The 23,149-nt window shown below is 46.7% G+C and overlaps 1 protein-coding gene across 5 annotated transcripts in view; it reads left to right on the top strand.

Annotated features, from left to right (window-relative positions):
* Positions 1-23,149, top strand: part of GAS7 (growth arrest specific 7) — a 289,087-nt gene that overhangs the window by 150,213 nt on the left and 115,725 nt on the right. Inside the window, exon 1 of one of the 5 annotated variants that reach the window (XM_004058578.5) lies at positions 12,998-13,393. The exons of the other annotated variants lie outside the window; for them this stretch is intronic. Coding sequence (XP_004058626.1) covers positions 13,391-13,393 — 3 coding nt within the window. The 5' untranslated portion in view covers positions 12,998-13,390. Of the gene's footprint in view, positions 1-12,997; positions 13,394-23,149 lie in introns of those variants that run through there. 5 annotated transcript variants of the gene reach the window in all.

Raw genomic sequence — 23,149 nt, 5'->3', positions numbered from 1 at the left:
TGTAAAACTAATTTCAGGCCGGGCGCGGTGGCTCATGCCTGTAATCCCAACACTTTGGGAGGCCAAGGTGGGTGGATCACAAGGTCGGGAGTTCCAGACCAGCCTGGCTAACACGGGGAAACCCTGTCTCTACTAAGAATACAAAAAAATTAGCCGGGCGTGGTGGCGGGCGCCTGTAGTCCCAGCTACTCGGGAGGCTGAGGCTGGAGAATGGCGTGAACCCAGGAGGCGGAGCTTGCAGTGAGCCAAGATTGCGCCACTGCACTCCAGCCTGGGCGACAGAGCGAGACTCTGTCTCAAAAAAAAAAAAAAAAAAAGAAGTAATTTCAAAACACGTTTTAAAAATCAAAAAATTATTTTTAAGTATTTTTAAATAAAGTAAAATTTTAAAATTGGTGAAAGAAATAGAATTGAAACAACCGGAGAATCCCCCAATACAAAGATAAGCTTTGTTAATGTGTCTGTGTCTTTCTTTAGTACTTCATTTGGGTGAGGGAGTGCTATTTTCCATATTGAGATCATACTGCATACTTTGATTTCTAAAGCAGGGACAGCTTTTAGAGGGAGGATGATATAAAGAGGGTTTTGATGACAGAAAGCATTGCCATGGGGTGGTTTATTGGTCTTACCCGAATTAAGGAAGAAAACAAGACTTGGTCCATTCAATATGAGTTTTTAACATGCAGAAAATAAAGACTGAAGTTCCACGGCGAAGAAAATGGCCACTGTGGTGCCTTACATAGCACAGTGTTGCTTTGGTGGACACGAAAAACAAAGACTTCTTGTTTGTGGATCCTCCCAGCAGAGTGTCCCTAAAGCTTGAATAGTCCTCATTGTTGGTATGCGCCTGGACAGAAAGGGAACATCAGTTATGCGTGCTCCTCACACATGGCCCAATGCTTCATCTGCACTGGCCTTGTAGGAGAAACTCATATCCTGGTTCTGGGATGGACAGGAGCAGAAAAGGAAGTGAATGAAATACTAAGGCACTAATCTTCCCCCCGCAATGAGCTGGAAAATCCACCAGGCAGCACACAGTTCACTGGATTTTTGGATTGGGAGTTTGTCTGTACTGAGCAAGAAATGACTTACATATGCATTGTATTTGTATTATTACTTCCCCATGGCTGTGTTGTCTTCCTAATTTTCTCTCTCAGTGCCTGGAGGGTAAGGAGGTGGTGGCTTCACTTGCATGCCTCTAACAGAACCTTCCTATTTCTTTCATTTGAAATACTCATACAACTTGATGGATTTGTATGTCTTGAATTACAAAGTTTTGGGTAAAAATTCACATTTGCAGTTTAGCTTCAGCAAATATTTATTGAATACCCACGGCAATGGACGTAACAATGACTGTACCCCGTGAAGCTTTAAACTCAGTGGGGTTTGTCTTCTAGCACTTTCCAAGGGGTGATGCCAGGCCCTGTATGCACCGTGATAGAGCAGTGAGCAAAACAAAATCCCTGCTGTATGGAACTTTTATTCTAGTAGAAAGAGCTCTCTAGCCATTGGTAGGGTAGAGGAGAAGTCTGAGGAAAATCTGATTTCCTGGGTAACCCTTTCTCTTTTTGCCTGTTTATATGAATGATTTTTGTTGTTGTTGTTTTGAGATGGAGTTTAGCTTTGTCGCCCAGGCGCAACTGCAATGGTGCGAGGTTGCGATGGCGCGATCACCGCTCTCTGCAACCTCCGCCTGCTTGGTTCAAGCAGTTCTCCTGCCTCAGCCTCCCAAGTAGCTGGGATTACAGGTGCGCACCACCATGCCTGGCTAATTTTTGTATTTTTAGTAGAGACAGGGTTTCACCATGTTCACCAGGCTAGCCTTGAACTCCTGACCTCAAGTGATCTGCCCGCTTCACCCTCCCAAAGTGCTGGGATTACAGGCATGAGCCACCGTGCCTGGCCTATATGTGTAATTTTTGATTATTTTTGCAATTGATTATTACTTTTATTAATACTTGATAATTTTAATTGCAATCGGTTATTAATTTTAACCTATTCTGGTCTTTAATAATGGAATATTTCTTAATCATATATGTTACATAGACGCTTGATTTCCTTGCTTTTTGTCCTTTGCAATTTGGGGACACTTTTCCTGTTAGCCCCGCAAGTCACTGATTTAAATGTTTATATTTGCAGTTACCCACAACTACAACTAAATATGGATTTAAATGAGCAATTTTTATATAATCCTCACCTCGTCCACTATCTTCTTGGTCATCCTTTTTTATTTGAACTGCTTTTTTTTTCCTGTTATGATTTGCTGTTCCTCTTTCAAAGAAATCACAGCTTCTTACATTCTGACAGTTTCCTGACAGTTTTTCTTCTGAATGATTTTCTGAGACATGCTCTTCCTTTGTGATTTCAGGATGGTGCTTCCTCACCCTGCTTTTGCATATTTCCCCTCTTTATGCATTCTTGTACACGGCAGGATCTATGTAAACGTGGCATGTACCAACGGAAAGTATCGACTGTCACTAGCCTTGGCACACTGTCAGCTTGGGGGAAGGTTGACTTCCCCTCACAGCTACCTGCCTGTAGGTTCGATGGTGCACCCATCTCTCAGTCCAGTTTCTGTTTTCGAATTGGCCTTTGCCTGGTGAACTGTCACGTTACTATCTGGTCCTCTGATACTCCGAATTGATGGAGAACATGAAAACTCACAGTTCCTGGGGTCTCTTCTCAATGCCCTGCAGCCAGAGCATTGGCTGGGCTTGGCCTGTAGCATCTGTACCTCTCCGAACAGTGAGCACCCCTCCCACGCCCCTTGTTCTACCCTGCACTTCCTGCTCTCTTGTTTTCCGGGACTTGCTGTACCTAAATGGATGATGGGCAGTCCTCTCAGACAGCATCTGTGCTGCGAGGAGAGGGCTGGCTGCTCAGTGTTCAGGTCAGTGCAAATCCTGCATCTCAAATTAGAGACATGGAGTGGCAGAGGCATGAAGTGCAGCTCAGATTATGGGCAGAGAGTGGTGAAGGTGTGAAGTCTTATTTCCCCTTTTACAACTCATCTTGGTTTGCAAGATTTTCTTTTCTTTTCTCTTTCTTTCTTTCTTTCTTTCTTTCTTTCTCTTCTTTCTTTCTGTTCTTTTCTTTTTTTTTTTTTTTTTTTGAGACAGAGTTGCTGTGTCACCCAGGCTGGAGTGCAGTGGCGTGATCTCGGCTCACTGCAAACTCCAACTCCCAGGTTCAAGCAATTCTCCTGCCTCAGACTCCTGAGTAGCTGGGACTACAGGTGCCCGCCACCAAGCCTGGCTAATTTTTGTGTTTTTAGTAGAGACGAGGTTTCACTATATTGGCCAGGCTGGTCTGGAACTCCTGACCTCATGATCTGCCCGCCTCGGCCTCCCAGTGTGCTGGGATGACAGGCGTGAGCCACTGCGCCCAGCGGTTTGCAAGATTTTCTGCATTTCCTTCATTGGCCTCATGGTTCTCGAGTTTTTTTTTTTTTTTCCCCTCCGATTCTGTTTGTCATTTTTGGATTTTGTTTTTAAGATTGGATGAGTTATTTCCTGTTCTTTTCCTCTTATTGCTTGTTTGATAGGCAGTGTCCTGGGGCAGCTGTCAGATGCTTCTTACAGGGAAGTCCCCTGCATCTCCTTTTGCCATGCCCTTAATCTCCCAGAGATTCAGTCACACGCCGGGTACCATGTTCCTGTCGTTGTGGGGACGTAGTCAGTAGAGAATTCAAGTTCAGTTTTCTGGATTAAAAAAAAGAATCTCCAGAACCACTTTGTAGATGCTGCATGGTGACTTGATGTGTAGCCAGAGACAGTGTTTCTCAAAGTGTGCCGAGTTTCCAACTAAGGATCCGTGAGATAATTTTAGATCATGTGGAGATGACAGTTTTAAAGTTATATTTATTTTAGTGTGTAGTAGAAAGAAACCAAATCAAATCTGTGATTTCATAGATATTATTGCTTAGGGCCAGACTACATTTCAGTGGGATATAAGTCAGTTCGAAAAAAATATTGAGTAAATAATAGTGCGGCTGGTACACAGTGATGGATGGAACGAAGTGTCATAGTGGGATATGAATGACTGCAGGAAGGGGAAACCAAGCTGTGGGATCTCTTAAATCAGGGCTGTTTGGAGGCCTTTTCAACTGGGTGCCGTTTCTGATATGTCCACTTGATACTTGGGAATTTTTTTTTGAGATAGAGTCTCACTCTGTCGCCTAGGCTGGAGTGCAATGGCGTGATCTCAGCTCACTGCAATCTCCGTCTCCTGGGTTCAAGCGATTCTCCTGTCTCAGCCTGCTGAGTAGCTGGGATTACAGGCGACCACCACCACACTCAGCTAATTTTTATATTTTTAGTAGAGACGGGGTTTCACCATGTTGGCCAGGCTGGCCTTGAACTCCTGACTTCAGGTGATCCACCTGCCTCGGCCTCCCAAAATGTTGGGATTACAGGCGTGAGCCACCGCACCCGGCCAATACTAGGAATCTTTTATGGGGTGGGACACATAGAAATTTTATAAGGGTCCTAGGACTCTACCATGATATGTACAAGAAACTGGCTGCAGTCACCTCACGGGAGCCCTCTGCCCAGCACAGCCCTTGGTCTGGAGCCAGCCACGGTCTATGGCCTGTCCTCTTTCTTGTTCTCTTCTTTAATGGCATCTTATCTAAAGATCTTGCTTCCCTTTGCATCCTGTGCTCATAGGTCCTTGTGTGCCTGTGATCCAAGTCTACACCCATCACTCTTCCATATTTCTCTTTCCAAGATAAATGAGACACACCCTCTCTGTATTCAGCGAGCATTTTCTTTGGCATCTCACTTGGACACTTTTTTTTTTTTTTTTTTTTGAGATGGAGTCTCACTCTGTCGCCCGGGCTGGAGTGCAGTGGCACGATCTCTGCTCACTGCCAAGATGAAGTGATTCTCCTGCCTCAGCCTCCCTAGTAGCTGGGATTACAGGTGCCCACCACCACGCCCAGCTAATTTTTTGTATTTTTAGTAGAGATGGGGTTTCACCATGTTAGCCAGGATGGTCTCCATCTCCTGACCTCATGATCCGCCCGCCTCGGCCTCCCAAAGTGCTGGGATTACAGGCGTGAGCCACCGCGCCCGGCCGGACACTCTTAACTACAGTTGACCCTCAGACAATGGATTTGAACTGCACAGATCTACTTATATGTGGATTCTTTTCAATTAATATATTGGAAAATATTTTTGGAGATTTGTGACAATTTGAAAAAAATTGAAGACAGACTACCTAGTCTAGAAATACCAAAAAAATTTAGAAAATGTTAGACATGCCATGAATACATAAAATATATTCGATATTAGTTTATCATTTACTACCATAAAATACATACAAATCTACAGAAAGTTAAAATTTTTAAAATTTTACCCACACACTCAGACTGTGTATGGCACCATTCACATTTAAGCAAAATGTAAACAAAGACAAAGATGTAGTATTAATCATAACTGCATAAAACTAGCCATAGTATATACTGTAGTAACTTCATGGCCACCCCTAGTTGTTATTGCAGTGAGCTCAGGTGTTGAGGGCATCGGCTTGTGATGTGATGCTAATCAGCCCTGGATGAACAGTTCATCACTCCAGTAAATTGGGTATCACAGTAAAATGTAAGCCCTCACTGTTCTATGTATTTTTCATCATGTTTAGTGCAATGCCATAAGCCTCGAATAACACCATGGAACCCATAGAGTGTGCCACTAGTGATGCTGAAAGCATTCCCCAGAAGCAGAGAAAAGTCCTGACATTACAAGAAAAAGTTCAATTGCTTGTCAGGTACCGTAGATTGACGTCTGCAGCTGCTGCTGCCACCATTTCAAAGGCTTCATCTTTTAAACAGATGATGTTAACTTATGGCATCAGTAAATACAGTACAGTACTGTAGGTGTATTTTCTCTTTCTTATGATTTTATTTATTTATTTAGAGACAGGGTCTCACTCTGTTGCCCAGGCTAGAGTGCAGTGGAGCAATCTTGGCTCACTACAGCCTCAACTTCCAGGGTTCAAGAATACTCTTGCCTCAGTCTGCCTAGTAGCTGGGTCTACAGGCATGCACCATGCCAGGTTAATTTATTTTTATTTTTTATCTTCACTTATTTTTGTAGAGATGGGCTCTCACTCACCAGACTGCCCAGGCTGGTCTCGAACTCCTGGGCTCAAGCCGTCCTCCCACTTCAGCCTCCCAGGGTGTTGGGATTACAGGTGTGAGCTACTGTGCCCGGCCCCTTATGATTTTCATAATGTTTTATTTTTCTCTAGCTTACTTTAGGAATAAAGTCTGTAATATGGATAACATACAGAATACATGTTTATCAACTGTTTAGGTTATCGCTAAGGCTTCTAGTCAGCAGTAGGTTGTTAGTAGTTAACTTTTGAGGGAGTCAAAAGTTATGTACAGATTTGCAGCCACATGGGGAGATGGGGGTTAGCACCTCTAAACCCTCGTGTTGTTCAAGGGTCAGCTGTACTTATTTCTTCTTGTATCCCCCCTCCTCATTTGGTTTCTCTGCCTGATTCTCAGAACTCACATCGTTCATTCCCCATGTAGCCCCTGAGTGTTGAGCACTCGTCTGGTTAGAGGCGAAAAAGGTGAAGACCTGGTTCTTGCCTTTGAAAGTCTTGGAGAGGGGCCCTGGGGGTGTTGCATGCACTAATGAAAGGCACAGGAGAGGGAGGGATCGGGCCTGAGGCATGCTGGGGGAGAATAATTCTTCTCCCACTGCTTAAGCAAGAGCATGCCCCAAGGTTCAGCTCAAGGTCCTTTCTTTCTCTGTGAACTCCTAGTCAGCCTGTAGGATCTCACCACCATCTCTGAGCAGATGCCTCCAGCTCCATGTGCCAAGGGCCAGACTCACCCCTACTCCCTACCGAACACTTTGAACTTGGATCCATGGTCAACAGACTCTACTGCATCCCCCTAAACTGGCTGTCACCATAGCCACATCTCTTCGAGTTACTGGTTCGAACTTCTGTCATTTCCTTCTGAATCAACTTCGCTGTCTCTCATTTCCTTATGTCCTGTCCTTTATCAAACCTTATTCTGCTTCGTACATCATGTTCCTCGGGCTCCCGTCAAGCCCTTGTTTTTTATCCCTGCTGTGAGGCAAGTTCTTTATCTTTTGGGAAGCCTCCCTGTACCATCCCAGCCAAGAGTGACCTCGCCCTCCTCTGGATTCTGAAAGCTCTTATTGTCTGCCAGCTTATCACATAGCATTTGGCACTGTTGAAGACTCCTTTGATACTTATTCCTTTTTTTTGCCCATGTTTGCGACTTAGCTTCCGAATTTTAGGAGTCAGGTCCTACATACAATACCTGCCTGCATCCCACACAGGATTCAGGAAAGGGTAGTTAGTAACTATTAGTTGGTTGATTGATCATGCAGACAGGGGGCCACGTATGGAGGAAGGGGGCGTCCCTGAGACCCTGTACCCTAGAGACTGCTTGGGCTGATGAATAATTTTTCCGTTCATGACTGTGAAGCAGTTACAAAAGTGAGTCATCACCCTACCCAGATGTGTTTTCTTATTAATTATCTTTTTTTTTTTTTTGACGGAGTCTCACTCTGTCACCCAGGCCGGAGTGCGGTGGCACTATCTCAGCTCACTGCAACCTCTGCCTCCCAGGTTCAAGTGATTCTACTGCCTCAGCTTCCCAAGTAGCTGGGACTACAGGCACGCGCCACCACGCCCAGCTAATTTTAGTATTTTTAGTAGAGACAGGATTTCACAATATTGGCCAGGCTGGTTTTGAACTCGTGACCTCATGATCTGCCCGTCTTGGCTTCCCAACGTGCTGGGATTACAGGCATGAGCCACCATGCTCCGCCTATTAATTATCATTTTAAGACAACCCAATTCATCCTACAGAGGACAAGGGCCTACAGCAAATAAGGCCTATTTTGGTTGACAGTTTTCAACTTGACTGAAACGAAAAAAATAATAAGAGGGTTGGTCTTATCTGATGCCGTTGAACTCAGGAAAACTCAGGTTGGTGGAAATATCATCAGTCTTTTTGCTTTGGGATCACGGATTCTCTGCTGTCTGCCGTTCGTGTGTGTGGCTTCATATGTAGCAACCTATCTATTTGCAGAGGCCACAAGGAGAGACCAGTAGCGTGTTTTTCACAGCCAACGCTAATCACTAAGGATGGTTAATAAAGGAAAACCAAAGTGACTTCTGGATTGAGATGCTAGGATGAACCCAAACAGTAAACCCTTAGAATGTATTCGTGAGTCTTCCATACTCTGAGAGATTAACTTTGGGGAATCCTAAAGAATTAAATGTCTGCAGGACTGGTGTGTTCTGCTGAGGTCAGGCCACAGCAGATCAGCCTCCTGGTTTGTAATGGCCCGGAAAGGTCCCTTGCCCTTGGCTGGGGGCCCTACTGGGATTTGCAATGACAGTGATTTCTGTGTGTTGCCTGGAGTGATGCATTGTTGTCTGTGATTGTATCTGTTCATCTGTGTGATGCAATGTCAAAGTGGTGTCGGAGACGGCTGTTAATGTTTAACAGCCTCAAAACTGTCCCCTCTTTGCTGTTACAAAACTGAGGAGTCACAGGCTATGAAAGCTTTCATGGCCATTTTAATTCCACAAACCTGTAAGGACTGAAGGTGAAGGTCTTGGCCATCTAGGTTCAAATGAAGTTTTGCTTTTACCTTCTTCTTCTTTTTTTTTTTAGGCAGTCTTGCTCTGTCACTCAGGCCGGAGTGCAGCTGCACGATCTTGGCTCACTGCAACCTCTGCCTCCTGAGTTCAAGCAGTTCTCCTGTCTCAGCCTCCCTGGTAGCTGGGATTACAGGCGCATACCACCACACCTGGCTAATTTTTGTATTTTTAGTAGAGGTGGGGTTTTGCCATGTTGGCCATGCTAGTCTCAAACTCCTGACCTCAGGTCATCCACCTGCTTCGGCCTCCCAAAGTGTTGGGATTACAGGCATGAGCCACCAGGCCCAGCCCGCTTTTACCTTCTTATGGGTGAGAGCCCATCTCCAAGAACAGAAAAGTACCTTGGTCCTGTCTATTTCTGTAGCATGTCTGACCTCAAAAGCGAGTGTGTGGATTCGTCACCCGGCCTCTCCTCCCACATTGCAGAGAGAAGATGCAAATAACTCAGCTGCCGGTGGGGGACTCCCCACCGCTGGATGTGATGCTCTCGCCTCCTCTTCATGGCTGGTTTGGGACCATTTTGCAAGTGTAGGCTTGAGCATTGCCTTTCTCTTGTTTTTATGATGCGTGAGATGGGGGAGAGAGAAAGAAGGTGGGGGGGATTCTATAGCCGGTTTCCTCCCTCTAGTTTCTCCCTCACATTTGACCTTTTTATACCCTGGTATCATGATGATTTCTACAAAGCACAGCCCTGATTGTGACTTCTCCCTGGCTCAGAATCCACTGATGGTTTCCTCTCCTTTATAGAATCGAAGTTTCTTAGTTCTTGGTGTCCTCACGGCCTCCCATGATCTGACGCCATCCTTCGCTACTGTTTTTCTCACCTCCCATGCCTCTTAAACTCTAATGAATGGATCCACCTGCTTTTCCCCCACAGCCTCTACCCACACGGTTTCTCTCTGACCTTGGCTCAGGCTGGCCCCATGGCCTAGAATATTGCCCCTGTGGCTTGTTCTTCTGACCCATCCTGCCCAATCTCTCGCAGGAGCCTCTGTTTTCTTCTGTTAAATGAGGACGATCATGGAATTTTCCTTTTTGGTTTGTTAGAGGGATTAAGTGACATGAAACATGTGAAGCGTAGAACAGCGCCTGGTCCAAAGTGAGTGCTCAGTACAAGATCCTCACAGCCACTCCTGCAGCAGATTGAAACCCAGCAATTAGAGAGGGAGGTAGAGTCCCCCCAGCAGCCACGTCGGTAACTTTAGGAAGGAAGAGATGAGCCCTGCTGTCAGGCATGTAAGAGAAAAGACCAGGAAGGTGGGATGCGGACACAGAAGGAATTGATATGTCCAAGGGAAAGGCACATTGTCACCCCCTCCGGGAGCCCCAGAGTGTGCCACACCCCTAAACGGAAAAGCCCTCGATTGACATTAGGATGCTGGCTGTGTTACCTCGGTCTCCCCAAGATTGAGCACAAGACGAACCATGGTGAGTGAGTCCTGCTATAGGTGGCCAGCCTCGTCGTCTTTATTTATTTATTTATTTTTGAGACAGGGTCTCACTCTGACGTCCAGGTTGGAGTGCAGTGGCATGATCTTGGCTCACTACAACCTCTGCCTCCCGGGTTCAAGTAATTCTTCTGCCTCAGCCTCCTGAGTAACTGGGATTACAGGTGCCCGCCACCATGCCCAGCCAATTTTTTGTATTTTTAGTAGAGATGGGTTTTCGCCATGTTGGCCAGGCTGGTCTCGAACTCCTGACCTCAAATGATCCACCTACCTCGGCCTCCCAAAGTGTTGGGATTACAGACGTGAGCCACCGTCCCTGGTCCCACCCTCATCTTCTAGGTGGGCTTTCTCTTCACCATTGCCAAGAGGCTGGGGCAGCTTCCCTCTGGGTGTACATGGAGAGCCTGAGGTGGTGTATCCATGAAGTGGCTTATGGGTCACAGGGTCTTTTGAGCTAAACTGTCTCTGTGGGTCTCGGGGGCTTTTTTTTTTTTTTTAATGATGGCAAAATATACATGACATGAAATCCACCATCTCCACCATTTTTAAATGTATAATTCAGTGGCTCTGACTATACCCACGTGGTTGTGCAGCCATCATCACCACCATTAATCTCCAGAATGCTTCCGTCTTGCACCAGTGACACTCTGGACCCATTAAACACAAACTCCCCATCGTTCCCTGCCCACAGCACCTGGTCACCTCCATTCTGCAACCTGTCGCTATTAATTTGACTTCTCTAGGTGCCTCATAGAAGTGAAGCAAATGGTATTTGTCCCTTTGTGTCTGGCTGTTGCACTGAGCATAATGTCCTTAAGGTCCATCCACATGGTTGCGTGTGTCAAAATTTCCTTCCAATTAGCCGGGCATGGTGGTGCGCACATGTAGTCCCAGCTACTTGGGAGGCTGAAGCAGGAGAATCGCTTGAACCCAGGAAGCGGAGCTTGCAGTGAGCCGAGATTGCGCCACTGCACTCCAGCTTGGGTGACAGAGCAAGACTTCGTCTCGAAAAAAAAAAAAAAAATTTCTTCCTTCTTAAGGCTGAATAATATTCCATTGTGTTTATTTTACTACGACTTGCATTGTTTCCACCTTCTGGCTCTTGTGAATAATGTTGCCATGAACAGGCAGCAAGAGCCTCCCTTCAGGACTCTGCTTTCAGTTCTTTTTGGTATATACCTATTAATGGAATTGCTGGACCATATGGCAATTCTTTGTTTAATTTTTTTGAGGAATTAACACACTATTTTCCACAGGGGCTGTACTATTTTACATTCCCACGAGGAGGGCACAAGGGTTCCAACAGTTCTCAATCCTTACTAGTACCTGTTCTTTTCTGTTTTGTTGATATTTGTTTATTTGTTTGTTTTGAGACAGAGCCTTGCTCCGTTGCCCAGGCTGGAGTGAGAGTGGTGTGATCCTAGCTCACTGCACCCTCCGCCTCCTGGATTCTCCTGCCTCAGCCTCCCAAGTAGCTGGGACTACAGGTATGCACCACCACGACTGGCTAATTTTTGTATTTTTAGTAGAGACGGGGTATCACCACGTTGGCCGGGTTGGTCTCAAACTCCTGGCCTCAAGTGAACCACCTGTCTTGGCCTCCCACAGTGCTGGGATTACAGGCATGAGCCATTGTGCCTGGCCTTGTCTGGTTTTTTTTTAAGAACCTGTCCTAATGGGTGTGAGCTAATATCTCACTGTAGTTTTGATTTGCATTTCCCTCATGATTAGTGAAGTTGAGCATCTTTAAATGTGCTTATTGGTCATTTTTGTATCTTCTTTGGAGGAATATCTTTTGCTCATTTTTTTAAATTGGGCTGTTTGCTTTTTATTGTTCAGTCTGGACTTTTTTTGGACCTGGGGTAACTGCAGTGCCTACCTTTCAGCCACTGGTGATAGTAACAACAAAAATCCTAGCTTTCATTGAGCATTTACTTCGTCCACTAGGTGAAATGTTTACATGGATGCCCCACCTCCACCCCCTTTAATCTCTCACAGCAATCTTTTGAGAAAGATACTGTGATCATCTGCATTTTACACTTGGAGAAATTGAAGCTGGAGCCGTTGCCCAGGGTCTTGCAGCTAGTATGTAGTAAAACAACAGCTTAGCTCTGGTCTGACTCCATCCTTAGACGATTGTACTTATTTTCTTCCCCTGACCCAAGGAGCTGGCATTGAAACCTCTTCATAAATAAGTTTATCCATTTGCTTAATAGGGAACCACTCGGTCCTCAGGATCTTGGTTTCTCTAGAAAACCATATTTAATTCTATATAAAGAATCAGTTCCTAAAACCCCAAAGGTTTGCATCTGAAAGCAAACACAGAAATATGCGGCATTTTGAGTGCTAGATAGTCAGCTGCTCCAAAAATCTTTCTAAACGGAGTGATACGATATATTCATGAAGGATCCAAGCCCTGCCCAAGCTCATTTAGTTGGTGGCTGCAGTATTGCTCTTGGGGTCCAATCCTTTCTCCACTTGTAACTAATGACTTTGTGATCCTCAGCCCCTTTCAGTGGAGACCTCACATGAGCCTGTCTTTGTTCGTTATCTGTCCAGGTTTGATGGTGGCGAGGGCAGAGTGAAGGCAAGAGACCTTCATCTCGCCCCTCTGGAGGCACCAGCTTTCCACACAGTGGTTCTTTGGGGGAGCATTCTCCGTTCTTTTTATGTTGGTTTTTATCTGGCCTTGGGTTCACACAGCTGGGGCCGGGGCTGGGGCCAGGACCAGAGCTGTGACTTAGGGTTGGGAGGAAGTTGGCCAAAACATTCTCCAGCAGGGCTTGGGCAGGCCCAGGAAGTCCCGCCTAAAACACAGTGGACAAAGCTGCCCTTGTCCACAGGCCTGGGGGTGGGAGGCATCTGCTCAGTGACACAAGCTTGGCCATTGTTTGTTGTGACCTCAGCCAACGTTTTTTAGCTGAGAAAGGGGAAAAAGAGGGAGAGTGAAAAAAAAAAAAAAAAAAGGCCTCCAGAAACATTGCATCTGGAAAGTCCAGAACAAGTTGTTAATTTCCCAGCAAGCACTGGAGTGGATTTGGAAGGAACTGTGCAATGTAGTGGGTTCTTTGTGAAAGAACAGCAATGAGCAAAGCCACAGGAACCTCCGCTGGGGTGCCCAGAACACTGGCCCTGGGCTAGCGACTTGCCTCAGCCCCATTTCCCGGAGAGGCTGCCATGGAGAGGAAGCCGGCGGAGTCTTGGTGCTGAGTCTGAGGGCTTCAGGCAGGACCCAAGACTCTCCTCTGAGGTAGCAGCCCCCAGAGGAGGTTAGCTGTTCTCTGATGGTAAGAATTGATTTTTCTTGCCTGCAGATGTATGCTCCAGTTTGCTTTTCTCTGCATGTTTCTAAAATGACTGTGCCATGGTAAAGAGGCAGCTCTGAAAACTGAGCTTTGGGGTCTAACTGCTGAGCTGTGGTGGTCTGGGGACCCTGTGTGCTAGGGGGCACCTTTCACAGATCCAAGGCATGAGCAGGGAGGAAAAAAAAAAAGACATGGGTCATTGTGTGAGAGATCAGGAAAAGCGGATGGGAGGAGGAGAAAGATTTATGAAGGATGTCTTGGAGAGAAAGGAAGTCTTGGCTCCCCTAGTTACCTGGGGAGCAGTTTCGTAGTTGGAGCTGTGTGATGGAGAAGCAGAGTGGTGATGTGATTTTAATGGAGTCCAAACCTTGCTTCCTCCATGTAACTTTTTCCAAGTAAGAAACTTGGATTCTACCCACCTATCTGGCTTTTACCCCATGGCCCAGTTCTAGCTGGGGCATTGTAAGGCAAAAGCCATTTGAGGACTATAAAACTTTATGAAGGTAAGTGGGAGCTCCTGGGGTCATGGCTCCCTAGCAGAAGTACCTGCCCAGTAATGCACTGTGCTTCCAGGCTTGACTGAGACATCTTTCCAGCTTGGTGGTGGAGGCTGCAACAGTGATGATGGAAGCTCTTCTGATACTTAGCAGTACAACAGCCTTGTTTCACCAATCTTTCCACTCCCAGAAGTTACACATCCATCTTCTTTCTTTGCAAAGTAGGACCTCCAGGAGAGTAGTGATCACTCTCTTGAGGCTGTGTACAGCTGTGAGAGGTCCAGGTTGCATGGAAAGGCTGGCCTGTTTTGGCACATGGTCTCCCTCCAGGATGTGCTCTCCCACCTCCCTGGGCCCATCAGCATCTCTGATTCTGGCATGGCTTCCTGTTCCCACAGTGCCAGAGGAAGGGAGATGGTGCTTGTTATCCAGGAGCATCTCTAACGGGTTAGTTGACCTAGGACCGTCCACAGCGGTGCTTCTCAAAGGTTAACGTGCATCTGAACTACCCGGGAACCTTTAAAATGTAAGATCCGGTGCTGGGGCAGGACCTGGGGCTCTGCACTGATAGCCAGATCCCAGAGAACTTCATGCTGCCCGTGCGGGGGCCACACTTGGAGATTTGCTGCTGTGAGGAACCCAGACCAATCACTCAAGTTCTGACCAAGGTGTGGCTGCCTTGGGTCTGACTCTAGAGCACAGGGAGTTCTGGCAGTTCTGTGTGTGGATCGTGGTTGGGTGCTTCATGGGGGTGGAGGGATTAGCAGAGAAGAAGAACACTGAAGGGCACGCAAGGAACTGGGAAGAGCCGAAGTCAAGCTCTTGGGAAAAGGGCGTGTGGGGTGCAGAGGCTGTTGGTGGACTGTGTGTTAGGGGTGTAATGTGAGCAGTCAGCCAGAAGTGCTAACTGCTAACGGGCCCAGAAAAATTCCACTGGAACCCGCCTTTGGTGCATCCAGGGTGATGCAGAAACAGAAGCCCAGGATTCCAGGGCAGAAATCCAGTTGCTAGGCAAATAGAGCTAAGACCACTCACGTGGCTTGGAGGAGTGACAGGGAAGAGGTGGACGCATCAGGACAGAACTCAGTGTGGTGAGAGGTGGAAGCACAGAGTCCTGGGTGCAGTAAGGCAGGATCCTTGGTGTTTGGGGCACAGCCCACGTTTCAGGAACAGTCAGATGCCTCCTAGACATGATGCCCATGTCTACACTTGAATGTGACTTTTTTTTCTCCTATTAAAATGGCATGTCCTTAAAACATATATACTAATGCTGACATTTAGAATTATTGGGCCAGGCACGGTGGCTCACGCCTGTAATCCCAGCACTTTGGGAGGCTAAGGTGGGCAGATCACCTGAGGTCAGGAGTTCAAGGCCAGCCTGGTCAACATGGTGAAACCCTGTGTCTACTAAAAATACAAAAATTAGCCAGGCGTGGTGATAGGTGCCTGTAATCCCAGGTAATTGGGAGGCTGAGAGAGGAGAATCGCTTGAACCTGGAAGGCTTAGGTTGCAGTAAGCCGAGATCACGCCACTGCACTCCAGCCTGGGTGACACAGCGAGACTCTGTCTAAAAAAAAAAAAAAGAATTATTAAGTATTAGGCTATATATATGTATATATGAAAGCCCTTGGAGACCATCTGGTCCAACTTCCGTGTTTTAGAGATGAAGCAATTGAGGCCTCCCAGCAGAGATGGAAGAGGTTGCTCAAGATCTGCCAGCGAGACTGCTGCAGCTTTACTAGCTCCGATTCCCATCCTGTGTTCTTCGCACGGTGGCACAGAGCAGTGGTAGGTCTCACACCTCCATAGCAAGGCCCTTGGCTGTCACCATTTGCCTACTTTATATGTGCCAGCGGCAGCAGCTCCAGAAATGTTAGTTGAATCGGGTTGGTGAGAATTGCACCCCTTACTGAGTCTTGGAAATGGTTCCAGCCCTTATTAGACTTCATTTCCCTCCAGAGCTCAGGGTTCAGACCTCATCAGGATCCATCTCTCGGAGTCAGAAGTCTTTGATTAGAATCACTTGGAGCACAGGCCGTAGGCACTGCAGTCAGTGGAATGAGTCTCCGTGTTGGGGAAATGAGCTGCTTCCATTTTCCTTTAGTGCCTGCAGGCCACTCCAGCCAGCAACTGGCGGCCACAAAGCCAGGCCAGCTGGATCGCAGGTGCAGGCGGGCCGTCAGAGGCACCTACCCTTATACCATAATGAGCTTCAGTCCGCCTTCCTTTACAACAGCACTAATTCCCCGAGGAAGCCAGCTTTTGCCCCCCGGTGCATCTGCGGGCAGCAGCTGTGTCGCTTGTGCTTGAAGATCCTTTCTGGTGAGCGGGCTGCTTTGCATGAGATACTGAGCCTGTTACTGATCGAGCTAGCAACTTTGGACTCCCTCCCTTGCTTCTGAACTTAAATCCATTTTGAATGCAATAGGACGCTTGGTAAATTTGGTTCTGGGGTTTTCCTCAGAAGTCTAGAAAGTGCCCAAAACAATGACATAAGGCATTTGGGGGCTTTGCAGCTTAATACTAAAGGAAGGCTAGGGAGGATAGTCTCTCTGTCTCTCTCTCTGGGCCATACCAAGTTTGGCAAAACTCTCTTGTTCCCAGGCTTTTTCCGCTGCAAAGGGAAGTTGACCAGCAATCCTTTAGAGGGGCCCTCACCCTTCCAGGAACTCCCTAGGGAGTCTGTTAGGTCAACAATCCACAAAATGTCCTTCAAAAGTGTTTTCTAGGTCAGGACAAGTGATATCGTTATAGATATCAACTAGCATAGAAAACCTAGGATGCATGTCAAGATCATTAATCTTTAGGACGAAGAGAAAAGTACTAGCTCAACTCCTTCCTTTGACAAATAGGGATGTTTCGGCATTAATTGGCCGTAACAGGGACCTGTGGCAAAGGGGAAGAGAATCCCCAACTGTTCAGCCTCCCCATACAGACCTGAGGTCATGTGCACTATCGCATACCGTGATTTGGGCATGCATTTCATTTCCAATTCTTGGTACATCACTTCGCTTTGTTGGTGTCTCAGACAAGCCTTTCTTTCCCACCGATTCTAAGTCAGATTTGGTTGAGTAAATGAAAGGGTATCTAAACCAAAAGAGTTTGAGACCTCTTTCTCTTTAGAGCCCAGAAGTGTTTGGAGGGAAGCTTGCAGCGAGCAAAACAATATTTCATCGAGATTTGTGTCTTGTCAGGCCTCTGTCATCTCTTTTGTTTATGTGGCTGCTGTTCTTGGAAGCTGAGCTGGACATTTAACTGCCTTGATATTTCCCTTGTGGTTTTAGGCTGTGTTACAAAAGCCGTCCCATGCATGGGTTATAGGACCTCAAGGCTAGCAATCCCCCTATTTTACAGATGAGGAAACAGAGGCCCAGGGAGGCTAAGATAATTGCACACATCACAGCTCGCTGTCTGGGAACACAGCACCTCTTTATGCCTAGGCCTTTGTGCTGTCTCCTAATGCTTTTGTCATCCTGAGTTGGGGCTAGGATATCAGAATGGCCCACACTATTTTTATTCTGCTAGGGAAGGGGGAGGAGGAAAGAAGCAACATTCCTCAACAGTTCATCAGGAAATGGAGAGTTTGAATAAAATGTCTCTGTTAATCAAAAGCCAGCGAGCACAGTCATTCAGGTTTTCTGGCTTGGAATCCAGAAGCTGGAACCGGCTATTGGGAGGAGTCTACCTTGTCATTTAATAATTACATTTTTAATTGTGCTGAAACATCAGGACCAGAGAGACCTTGAAATGGAACAAAATGTAGGTTTTTTGTTTTTTTTTTTTCTCTGAGGTTCCCCAACCCCTCCAGGCTTCAAGGCGGGGAAGCAGTCCCTGCTTCCCTTATTATTTCTGGAGCTGTTCTCTGTATTTCAGGGGTACTTGTGGGACGACACTCCAGGTCCTCCACCCCAGATCCTGTGGTTCTAAAACACAGTCATAAGGCCTTTAGGCACCTGCTCCAAACCCGTCTATCAGAGGCCAAAAGAGTGACTCTGATATTTGGTGGCACAATTATGCTGGTTCGTCAATGCCGAGATTCTTCCAAAACATGCTGAAGAGTGGGCGTCTCTCAGATCCCCATCATGCCGTATGGCGCCGCTGGGGAGACGCCACCAACGAAAAGGACGGGCCATCTCAGATGCAAGAAACATGCTCACATTCAGAGTTTTCCTCATTTCTTGCATTGTCTCCTCTGGAACCCTATTAACTGGCCCTTCTGTCTTACATTCGTACAGCAGGTGCAACCACCATAAAAATCTCATTCTCCAGAGTCAGAGGAGGAAGGGTCATGCAGGAATAGGGGTTCTGCAAGGCCCACATGGAAGGCATTTCTTTCCTACCCTCTGCCGACAGCTTGATTCTCAGATGCTGCAAGGCTGTGACATGACTTCTGACCCAGGAGGGGCCGTCCAACTCATCCTTGCAGTTTGCAGGATCATTTGCAAATCTTTTCATCAATCCTTGTCCCCCCGGAGACTCCATATTTCCAGCTTGGCAAGTTTCCCTGTGAGGGTTGATGGGTGGACTTCCTGTATCCTTGCTGCAGGGACTGCGTTGTAATTATGTTCATCAAAATTCCTGGTTAACCAGATCACTCCATTTCTTTACAGGGTCAGAAAATACAGAGTCTATTGTTCTGTGTCCTCTCCCTGTCCGGTCTTGACAAACATACCCAATGAATTGACTGGCCCTCAGGGATGTGCTGGGGGTTTGCAGGGTGGCTGCTACCCTTGCCAAGCCTACCAGGAGCTGGATAGGTCTGGAGTGTCCCAAGTGGTTCAGCCTTCAGGCCCATGGCTGGGAGAAAACTCCCACGGCCCTAATGTCTACCTCTTATGATGGGTGCCAGTGACAGCCACAGTGTGAGGCTTCCTCTTGCCACTTCGTGGACAGAGGACAGTGATGGTGTTGGGGAGGAAGTAGCTAATGCAGATGAAGAAGAGTATGCCGGACACTCCATGGTGACTGGAGTTGCAACCTGGTTGGGGAGCCCAAGCGAGTCACTTTTGGATTCGTCCAAGGAGGCTGGTGGGGGTGGGCGTCTGATGTGAGCAAGTGGGATAGATATTCAAGCCAGCGAGGTGCTGATGATTGCTGCCACATACATTGTCACCCCATTCATCTATCTACACCAAGTAGTGAGGCCTGAGGGCACTTGGATAGTGCCAGGTTTGGAAGAGGCCTGAGGACATTTGCATCTACTAAAGCCTCATTTGAGAAGTTTATTTTAGGGACTCAAGGAGGCAGCCCTGCTCACTAGGTGATTTCTAATAAGAAGGGTTTGAGGTGACACACAGAGGACTCTGGTAATACCTCCAACAAATTTTGCAAATAGAAAACTGGGAGAAAGGAAGGCGACTCTCCTGGCTCTTTGGCTTCTTGCTGGTGAGAACTGCAGGTGTGCCTCATGCACCTGACCCCCTTTTCACACAGGTCCAACCACAGTTCCACAGGACATGGTCATGCTCAGGCCCAGGCCCGAAAATAGCCGCATGCTCTTCTCTGTATTTTGGCCCTGAGAACCCTTTGAAGGCTTACAAAGCCAAACAGGTGTTTCAAATGAGGTCTTTGGAAAGCCCTGGGTTCCTACTGATTTTTCCTTCATCCACAAAGTACTTTGGTCCCAACCTATCCACCTGAATGGATTCCAGGGCTCAGGATTCCCCCTGGAAGCTGACTGCCCCCTCGGGGCCAATACAACCCGGTAGAGGTAAGACTGAAAAGACTCACAGCACCAGGGATTTGGGTCTCCAAGGCCCCTTCCCTCTGTTGTGTTCCCTCTGGTTGAGAACCTGTCAGTTTCTAGGAAAAGACAAGAGTGGACATGAGAAGCAAGGACAGAGGATGGATGCCAACTGGTCAGGTACCTGATACCTGATATTTGGCAGGAGGGACAACAGGACACGCATGCTTCACTATGGGGATGGGAGGAAGGGCAGCGTTTTGTTTCCATCTCCCTCAGTGTTCTCATGATCTCAGTGTTCCTCCTGCCTCTCGATCTCTTCTAGTATATATAATTATAATTATTATTATTATTGTTTTTTTTTTGAGACGGAGTCTCGCTCTGTCACCCAGGCTGGAGTGCAGTGGCATGATCTGGGCTCACTGCAATCTCCGCCTCCTAGGTTCAAGCAATTCTCCTGTCTCAGCCTCCCTGGTAGCTGGGATTACAGGTGCACGCCACCAATCCCAGCTAATTTTTGTATTTTAGTAGAGACAGGGTTTCACCCTGTTGGCCAGGCTGGTCTCGAACTCCTGACCTCAAGCAGTCCACCCGCCTCGGCCTCCCAAAGTGCTGGGATTGCAGGTGTGAGCCACCACGCCTGGCCTAGTATATTTTTTTAAGTGGAGGCTTTTGTTTTGTTTTTTTGAGACAGGGTCTCACTCTGCTGCTCAGGCTGGAGAACAGGGTACAAATGTGGCTTACTGTGGCCTCAAACTCCTGGGTTCAAGTAATCCTCCTGCCTCAGCCTCCCTAGTAGCTGGGACTAAAGGTGTGCATCACCACGTCTGGCTAATTTTTAAATTTTTTGTGGTGATGGAGTTGCTGTGTTGCCCAGGTTGGTCTTAAACTCCTGGGCTCAAGCGATCCCCCTACCTTGGACTCCCAAAATATTAGGATTATAGGCATGAGGCACTGCACCCAGCCCTTTTCTAGTACTGTCTATATTTGAGACTCAGGTTATAGTTTCATTGTTTTACAGTATATATTGAGAATAGCAACATGTATACATGATTGTATAACTAGAAATGCATAATTACGTATGCATTTCTGTAAGCTGCTTTCAGCGTTCAGCCTGGATCCTTTTGTGCCGTGATTTCGTCATTCTTCACCTTTATTTGTCTTGCTCTTTCAGGCAGTTGAAGTACATCTCTTAAGTACTTCTACTAAGGAGGACATGAGTACTTGTCTCTAGAAGAATATGTTTCTGTTGCCTTCCCTTGTGAAAGACAGCTTGGCTACCTTGAAGTACAATGAAGGTCGTGGTATTTTCCCCATCATGCACCGGAGGTGTCTTTTGAGATGTGGCTACAGAGAAGTTTGAGACCAGCCTTCTTTTTATTCTTGCACTGGTCTTCCCACATAAATGATTACAGGACTTTTATCCTTATCTTTGCTGTGGAAATATGTTGTTAGGATATGTCTGCTGGTTGGTTTTTTGAAATCCACTTTGCCTTGAACAGCGTAGGACATGCTGTGCGGCCCAGCTCTGGAACTTTCCTCCCCATCAACCTTTGTTTATTCTTTCTTTTCTGTTGGAGCTTTTCTGCTAGTCTCCTCTTCAGGAACACCCAGTATCCATGTCTTGGTTTGCTGTTCTGTCCTCACGTTTGCATTTTTCCCATTTCCTTTGCATTCTGGGGAAAAAACAATTCTCGTTTGTTCTGTACATAACTAATTCACTTTGTTTTGCAGTATTGATTCCATGTTTTATTGCAACCAATGTGCATTTTCCTTCTGTTACAACCTTTCAAACTTCCCTATAATTTTTATCATTTCCTGTTCCTTTTTTATATCATTTTGGTTTTTTTTTTTTTCAAACCAACTTGCCTTGTTTTGTTCTCTTCTTATGAGTTTTTGTTCTTATATCATAATGTCATATCTTCCTGCCCTTTGTTGAGGTTGCTAGATACTTTTCTGAGATGTTTCTTCTGGATACTATGTGAGATCATGATGAGAAGTTTGTGTTTCTCTTGAGGCTTCTAGGCTTCTGGATGTTCTTCCTCAATCTATTTTCTGCAATAAAATAAACAATACATATCATCTTGCCTCCCCCTTCCCCGTTTGTGCAGCTCTTACAAAATACCTGAGACCAGATAATGTATGAGGAACAGGAATGTATTTATTTATTTGAGACAGTGTCTCACTCTGTTGGCTGGAGTGCAGTGGCACAATCATAGCTTACTGCAGTCTCTAACTCCTGGGCCCAAGCAGTCCTCCCCCCTCAGCCTCTCAAGTACCTGGAGCTACAGGTGCGTACCACCATGCCCAGCTAAATTTAAAAAAAAAGAAATGTTAAGGCCGGGCGCAGTGGCTCACGCCTGTAATCCCAGCACTTTGGGAGGCCGAGGTGGGTGGATCATGAGGTCAAGAGATCGAGACCATCCTGGCCAACATGGTGAAACCCCGTCTCTACTAAAAAGCAGAACAAAACAAAACAAAATACAAAAATTAGCTGGGTGTGGTGGTGCATGCCTGTAATCCCAGCTACTTGGGAGGCTGAGGCAAGAGAATTGTTTGAACCTGAGAGGCGGAGGTTGTAGTGAGCCGAGATCGTGCCACTGCACTCCAGCCTGGCGACAGAGTGAGACTCCGTCAAAAAACAAAACAAACAAAAAAAAACCTTTATTTTTGGAGAGATGGGGGGGCGGTGGGGTCTCACTATGTTGTCCAGGCTCGCCTTGAACTCCTGGCCTCAAGCAAACCTCCTGAGTAGCTGGGATTATAGGCACAAGCCACGGTGCCTAGCTCAAGAACAGGACTTCCTCACAGTTCTGGAGACTGGGAAGTTCCAAGATCGAGGTGTCGTCAGGTTCTGTTGTCTGGTGAGGACTGTTGTCTGCCTCCAAGATGGCACCATGTTGCTGTGTCTGCCAGATAAAGGAATAGCGTGTCCTCACATGGTGGAAGGCAGAAGGACAAGCTAGTGAATACCGCGTGAAGCTGCTTTGATAAGAGCCTCAATCCCACTGAAGGAGGCGCCCTCATGGGCTGATCACCTCTTAAAGGTCCCACCTCTTAATCCTACCATGTTGCCAACACCTGAATTTTGGAGGGGACACATTCAAACCATAGCAGAGTCCATTCAATAGATCCATTAAGAGCTGGGATTTGTTCACAGGTGGGGCACACACACCTTCTCTAACTCCCACTCCCATTCCCTGTCTGCTTATTTGGTAAAATAGCCTCCTCAAATATTTCTGAAGCCTAGTTCCTACTATAATTCTCAGTTTTCATTCATTCATTCATTCATTCATTCATTGTTCTGGGCACTGTGCTGAGATTAAAGCTGTGAAAAGAGGGATGGGGACATGGCCCTGTCTTCCCGAATCTTATAGTCTGTTTCTTTGTTGATATGGCAGCTCTCCCAACCTCCTCCTTCCAGGCCAAGTCTCTGAATCTCTGACCTTTAGAAGAAAATGAAGACTCTGCCGGGGTCCAGCCTGTCTCCTGCATAACTACTGGGTGAAGACTGCAGTCCTCAGGATGTGTTGTGACGTTGCCAGGGGTCCCCTACT

Source organism: Gorilla gorilla, chromosome 19 (genome assembly GCF_029281585.2).
Source record: "Gorilla gorilla gorilla isolate KB3781 chromosome 19, NHGRI_mGorGor1-v2.1_pri, whole genome shotgun sequence".
Classification (NCBI taxonomy): domain Eukaryota; kingdom Metazoa; phylum Chordata; class Mammalia; order Primates; family Hominidae; genus Gorilla; species Gorilla gorilla.
Note: the sequence above shows the minus strand (reverse complement) of the source record. Positions and strands in the feature narration are given on the sequence as shown.